Source organism: Stylophora pistillata, chromosome 13 (assembly GCF_964205215.1).
Source record: "Stylophora pistillata chromosome 13, jaStyPist1.2, whole genome shotgun sequence".
Classification (NCBI taxonomy): Eukaryota; Metazoa; Cnidaria; class Anthozoa; order Scleractinia; family Pocilloporidae; genus Stylophora; species Stylophora pistillata.
The window spans coordinates 2,028,632-2,035,708 of record NC_142531.1 but is presented as its reverse complement, the minus strand read 5'-3'; the positions used below and the strand labels follow the sequence as shown (position 1 = coordinate 2,035,708).

General features: G+C 36.8%; 1 protein-coding gene across 1 annotated transcript; it reads right to left on the bottom strand.

Moving 5' to 3' along the window:
* Positions 1-1,003: 1,003 nt before the first annotated feature.
* LOC111344330 (F-box only protein 22) lies at positions 1,004-6,851 on the bottom strand. The gene is made up of 3 exons (XM_022951559.2): positions 6,508-6,851; positions 5,062-5,532; positions 1,004-3,799 (listed from the first exon to the last, which is right to left on the bottom strand). Exons 1-3 carry the CDS (start codon positions 6,733-6,735, stop codon positions 3,248-3,250), a joined length of 1,251 nt encoding a protein of 416 aa, XP_022807294.2. The 5' UTR covers positions 6,736-6,851; the 3' UTR covers positions 1,004-3,247.
* Positions 6,852-7,077: the final 226 nt, after the last annotated feature.

The window sequence follows — 7,077 nt, the reverse complement described above, 5'->3', positions numbered from 1 at the left end:
AAAGCCGGTATCACGTGACACCCCGTGCGTTCCACATGATCTGCAAGTAGCGTTTTTCCTTCACGCGTCTGACGGTTTTATGATTTCTGACAAGTTTGCATATTAACACATCCGTGTTTCTTCATTTTCGCTTCAAGGAAATTAAGGGAGACATTACAGCTGCCACATCTCACCAACAATTTTCATGGCGATCACTTTTATGTTTTAACATTATGGTAATGTCTTGATTCAGCATCCAGATCTAGATGAAAATAAAAAACGAGGCAGCTAAAACATGAATCAGTTTTGCCAAAATTATGGCGTTTGTTTTCCCCAAAGATACCCGTTTTTGTTTTTTGTTTGTTTGTTTCTAATTTTTTTAACCAGGATAAGGCACTATTATTAGATCAGAGAGAGGAAAAATACCATCATGATGTAACATTTAGACATCAACTCTTGCAATTATTTTTTACAACTTTTTTCATGCATTCACTATAAGTTTATCAACAGAAAAGAAGAATTTGTTATATTGAAGTTTTTTTCTTGAGGTAAGTCCTTGTGAATGATGACTATCACTTTCAGTATTGAATATCTTCCCTTTGTATGCTATAAACTATATTTAAAACTTGGGCTCTGAGAATCTAATGTTGAATTTCATGGTTGATGTTAATTCTGACATTTTTTTCATTGTATTTCTTCTTAAAAATAAAAACTTCATGAAGAAATTCCTTTTGGCCACAACCTAGAATGAGAGAGTCAAATTTTATTGCACCAAATGCTAAGCAATAATAGTTTTGCCCTCAACTCCATTTTTCTTGGCACTAGGAAATACGCAAGATTTGACTACTCCAGGTAGTCCCCTCCCTCCAGCTAAATCACTCAAAGTCAGTTCATTTGCCACCATTCCAATTGGAGTCTGTTGACAATTGAAAAATAGAAATAATATGAAGGCCCATTTTCACAACAAATTTTGAAAAGATTGCAATTGCTCAATTTATAAATTAAAGGAAATGAAGTGAATGTCTTTGTTACACTATCTCTTTTATTTTGTTAACAATATTTACAACACAATTTATTACTAATCATAATAAGGAAATTCGGTCAATTTTAACATTTAACTCAACAAATTGTAACCTAATTACATCTAAAACTTAGAACATCACTAAAGTTTCCTCGCATGACAAATAACCTCAATTAAACATCCTAATCTAATAAGGGCATTCTCAAACAAGAGTGTAAATTCCATCACATACAACTGTATTTAACAAATAGATTCCATGTTGCCAGTGGTCTGTACAGAAACAGATCACAGATAAGTTCAAAATGTGTTAGGCACAAAAAAATGTCATACAAGGTGCAGCCGATGTTCTTACCACATTTTGAAGGATGGATAACGCTGTCCAGTGGATAAATCCCTAACCAGTGGATGGCGTAGTACGTTTTGGTAACACTTATCCGCTGGATAGTGATTTATCCATTGGATAGCACTATCCGCCCTTTGAACAACCGGAGCCTGATGTACAGCAACAAAGTATCTACATCTTTTTCATATGATAAAAAAGCACAGTGTTGTTAAGGGTGACATCATCAGTGCAGTTGTTCTTTAATAAAAGATGGATCATCAGTAAGAACCAATCAAAATGTTTGTCAATTCAGCTAATCATATATTAAAAAAAAAAAACATTCACATACAGCACATTCTTGACCATTGGTCCTTAACAATGGTGGATTCGTCAAGTGAGACTTACTACTGCATCTCCTTCCAATAAAATTACCTTATTATATATGCTCTTTGACTACATATAAACTGTCAAGTTCAAAGCAGCACTTAAATTTTGTTATACACTTCATCTTTCATTAAAAGATTGTAACAACTGACAGCATTGGAAACAAAAAATAAATGCCCCATTAACCAGTGACTCACTTAAAATATTTTTTTCAGGAGTGGTTTGTAAGATGATCAGTGGTAATGTAAGTCCTTTACTCCCTTCTCTAAATGATTGGGACAAACGCAATTAAGAGCCTTATAGGAAATCGCTCACCTCAGTGTGGTTATTCTTGTAACCAAGGTACTATGGATTGCTGCCCTTGATTGGTAAAACTACTTTTTAAAATGTATTAGAGATAAAGCAGTCATTGTTCCACATTTGAGTAGCAAGTACACTCTGATTCAAAAATTCCCCTCTCTCAACACAACTCGTTTTCCATGATCATAGCCAGCCAGCCTACCTAGTCATCCCTACCACTTGTAAAATTCATCCAAACACAAACCTGAAAAAAACATCTTTCTCGCCTTAATTGGCTAACCATTATTAAATAGGAAATTATCTACAAAAATATAAACTGTAATTTAACTTGAACTCTGAGACATTTTTTGGAATTAATAGATATCAATTATTAGTATATACTAAAACAGTCGATAGCGTTGAGGGCGTGCTCTGATTGGCTAGTCAAACTCCAAATATCCTTTGCTATTTACCTCCGAGCAACTCGGGAAAAAATGGCGTCTCGGTTTGCATCCGTGACAAGCAAAGAAATCACTCAAATTAACGACGAAGCAGTCCCTGAAAACACAAAGAAAGCAACTAAATTTGGTTTGGCCATGTTTAAAGGTAATGATTTCAGTTTTTAACCCGGAGTTTATCGATAAAACCAAGGAGAAAGGTTTTGTTTACAAATGCAAATTAATCTTGCGTAACCTCACTTGTTCACTTCCGCACGTGAAAATGTTGAAACCGTTGCTGGAATGTATGAAATAAAATCAATTTTTGGTGGTGTATATTATCTCACTGTTTTAGTATATACTAAAACAACTTTTCACCTCCATGTCGATGGTTAGCGGTGGATATTTACCTTGCCGCTTCGCGGCTTGGTAAATATCCACCACTAACCACCTCCACTTCGGTGAATAGTTGTTAAATATGCAATTTACCATTGTGCAAGTAAAGGCCCTCCAAAGATCAGACGACCTCTTCTCAGACAACTATGATTTATCAAAGAAAAACTTGAACTTACAATGGAGACACTTCCAATGTCAACCTCTGTTCAAAACAGACTTCATCAAAGCCAGTAAACAAATTTTTTTTCACAATATTACACGGAAAATCAAAGAAGTTGGATACAATTATTGAATCAGATCTGAAAATACAAATGTACTCTGTTAGGTAATTTATAAAGCAAAACAAATTTATTCTACTAATCCATAAGTTCATCTGCCATTCAACAAATATGGTTATGGTACTTTGATTACCAAGTCACATGTTTTAAGTCAGGCACACTTGGATGGCTTCTTGTCTCTTTTATCTTTCTCCTGCTCCTTCATTGCAGATATACCTGTGCCTTCAGTGGGTAAGCTGTCATTAGATTGTGATGACAAGGAACACAAACAAAATACTGATGAATAAGAGTGCAGAAAATGGCCATCTCTTTCAAGCTTTCCCTCATGTGAATGCAGATCCAGACCCAGTTCTCCATTACCAAAGAAACCAACCACTGGAATACCAGGAAATACTTGTTGGAAAATTCCAGTCTCAACATTCTTGGCGTGGTAAAAATCCTTGCCTCGACCAATGCATGACACCATAAAACAAGCCGTATTTTTGTTGCATGCAATGCCACACTTCCTCAGCCGCTTCAGGCTTTGCTGAACACCTTCTGCAGTTTCTCCATGATGAACCATTGAAACAGCCTCAACATTTCCTGTAAATGCAAGTCCAACAACACCTGCATTCTTCACTTCATTGTCCACCATCACAAATGACTCAACAAGTCCTCCGATTATTACTACATCTGACTTATAATCTTCTTCATTGTTACAAACCTTGAGACCAGAAAAAAGACACAGAACTATTATTTCTTATCACTTCTTGATCAGACAACAAATAAATGAGACAAGGAATTTCAAAGATGGCAATTTTGTACACCAAAAAAGGTGTTTCTCCCTATTTGTTTGATGGAGATTTAATTCATGCTTGCTGAATACTGCCTCTTGTCTGTAAAGCTGTTCCACATGGATGTATACAAAACATGGACCGGGGTCCATGGACCACCCCTAATTTTTTAAAAAGGAGATCCCCCTCTTAATAGGAAAATTTACAGGAGGTCAGGGTATGAAAAACACGGACTTGTATTTATCACGCCCCCATAAATGGGAAGACCATAAACTCATTTTGAGGTACAGAAGATTGAGTGCATTCCTACCCCCAATATTTTCATTCCAACCCTTCCAAATTGCAATTCGATCAGGAAGACACCCCTACCACCCTTATTATACTTTATCATGCATAAAATAAGCTGATTTATTTTAAAAGCGAAGTTTACCCTACAAACACAAATTTGTAATCAAGGTATATTGATGAAAAAATTTAATGGATAGCTTGTAATTTTAATGAGAGAGCACAGAATCATTTACTTTCCGTATTAAAGTTGATGCATTTTGCAAAAACTAATTTGGCATCAGACTTTCAGACATGAATGTTAATTCAATTAACCCCAAAATAAATTATTTCACGCCTTGTTTGTGCTACAATTTTAGTACTGTGATCATGAACTTTACAGAAAAAAGGTCCAGTAAAATAGATTACATAATCTTATACCCTGATTTTTGTGTTGTTATCAAAGTGTTGACAATAAATTTAAACTGGTAGAAAACATGACAAGGAATTCTCGCACACGCGGTTTCAATTACGCAGTTTTTGAACTTACGATACATACGTACTTTATTTATTCCAGAAACAAACTATATCTCAAAACGAGTTTATGGTCTTCCCATTTATAGGGGTGCGATAAATACGAGTCCGTGTTTTTCGTACCCTGACCTCCAGTAAATTTTCATATTAACAGTGGCAATCTTCTTTTAAAGAAATAGGGGTGGTCCATGGACCGGGTCCATAGAGGTGGTCCATGGACCAGGTCCATAGGGGTGGTCCATGGACCCCGGTCCATGTTTTGTATACGTCCGTTCCACATATTTGTTACATTGTATTTAAAAAGTATAGACCAGTGCTTAACATACAGTATGTAATTTTTTTTCCTGTGGATAATAAGCTAATGAAGAAAAAGAGCATAAGAAATAAAACTTACCTGCCAAATTCCTGATGCTGTTTTTCCTATAACATCAAGATTATATGTGTCACCCTTCGCTAAGAGAAAAGCACACTTGACTTTCCCATCAGAGGGGAGTCTCAAAGATTTCTCCCAGCGAGATTTGAAATTTCTGTTGTTTTTAACCTCTGTAACACTCAAATTAATAACCTCAGCTGAAACACCTTCTATTTGCGGCATGAGCAATAAAGCAACACCTTCAGTACTTTCCAGCTCTTCAGCAAAACCATTCTCTGTGGTTCCAATAATTCCTGCTCCAACACTACCAACAAGGGCACATGAGCGAGGTAAACATCCCTTTACTGTTGTAACTAAGGCTTTTATGTCATCTTTTTTGCCTTCTTGAGAGTAATCCCTGCATCTGCTTAGTAAGATGATACAGGCTGCAGGAACCATGGGTATCTCATCCAAGAATTCAACAATTTTCTGTCCCAGCATTTCCATTGAGAGCTAAGAAAAAAATAATCCTGGTCTTTTGACAAGTACTTTTAAAAAGCTTTTATGAGACTGATCTGAGTCAAATTGATGACCATGTCATCAAAAAGGCAAAATAAACATACTGATAATGACTAGCCCACAATAACATAAGTTACTGGTGACAAACCAAGATCAAAAAAACTGTTTGGATGATTGGTAAATGTCACACCATATAGAGTTTTGGGGATGCTGAATCTGAGCAAGGTATACAATTTCACCATAGAACCCAGCCCTCCCCCCCCCCCTCCCATGAGCAGCAAAAGTTTCCTTTCAAGATCAACACTCACATTTGAGACTCTGAGACCTGAATTTACCAGATTTTATGTTTAACCTCCAACCCTGCCCTCTTCTGATCCTTGAAATGTCCTGTCCTCAATAGCCAACCCTTTTCTCTATCAATGGCCACCCAGAACCTATCACAGACCTTATTATTAATTAAAAAATAATTCATGGTGTTAATGGTTTTCTTACATAAGCCCACACCATTACGACCAATTATTTCCCTTAAATAACAAGGAAAATGAACAGAATTGAACATTCCTCATTCAGGATATGTTGTTTAAAAAACAATACCGCTGATCGAAAGCAAAAGGACGCAGAAAACCAACACAAGGAAATGTTCTGAATCCAAAAACGCTGATGAATTTCCATTCTTCTGGATTTAAAGACCCCCTTCTCTAATGTACAAAGAGAGAGCCAAAATAGGATCGCAGATACATTCACTGGTCGCTTCAGATGACAAAACGTCAATTAAAGGAAAAATAATAAACATTTTTTTAAACAGAACTGCTGTTATGAAGACCTAGTTAGCTTTCCAGAAAATTCTGAAACATCGAAGGTAATATTGTGTAATGTTTTGCCGACATAATGCATGCTTTGGGAACCGTTCGCGGTCTAAAGGAAAATGATTTCTTCATCAACAGTGAATAAACGCCATTCTTTCCTTACCTTAGAGGTACAAGGAGTTACGTGAGGTTCACGGTGAGCCTCAAAACTAAGCCATCCCAATTTTCGTCGAGAGCGAAGAACTCGTCTTGCAGTGTCTCGCCACAAGCGGCTAACCTGCGCGCAACTAAAAAGCGCTCTGGCGGGCAAGAAAGATAGAATTATCTCTACAACTTCTGCAAGGGACGAAACATGTTCCACTGAGGGCCTTCCACCCAATTTGGAGGCCATTTCGACAAGAAAGCAACAACAGGAAATTTCAAGAACTCCTGTGCATGGCGAACTTGTTTACATCTACCAGTTAGCTAGATTCAGAAGACTGAGTACGGATTGGAAGTGAGTGGGGACGAGGCGAGGGGGGGGGGGGGGGGGGTGGATCACACACTAAATTTTGAATTGAACCAGGAGGGTAGAAAAAAATAATCAAAATCATTATAATTCCTGTTAATAGTATGTAAAATTGATACAAATAATGCAGAATAAACCTTGGAAGGTTGGGGCATGCTTAGAGTCAACACATCCTAAAAGATTGGTTGCCACATCTTTCTGCTGCCCCAATTAATAGCCAAAAAA

Excerpts from the sequence above, each read along its gene's own strand:
- LOC111344330 (XM_022951559.2), bottom strand. The coding sequence starts at position 6,735 with ATGGCCTCCAAATTGGGTGGAAGGCCCTCAGTGGAACATGTTTCGTCC. Across the intron at positions 5,533-6,507 it reads TAACTCCTTGTACCTCTAAG|CTCTCAATGGAAATGCTGGG; the intron begins GTAAGGAAAGAA and ends TTTTTTTCTTAG. Across the intron at positions 3,800-5,061 it reads CAGCATCAGGAATTTGGCAG|GTTTGTAACAATGAAGAAGA; the intron begins GTAAGTTTTATT and ends TCTGGTCTCAAG.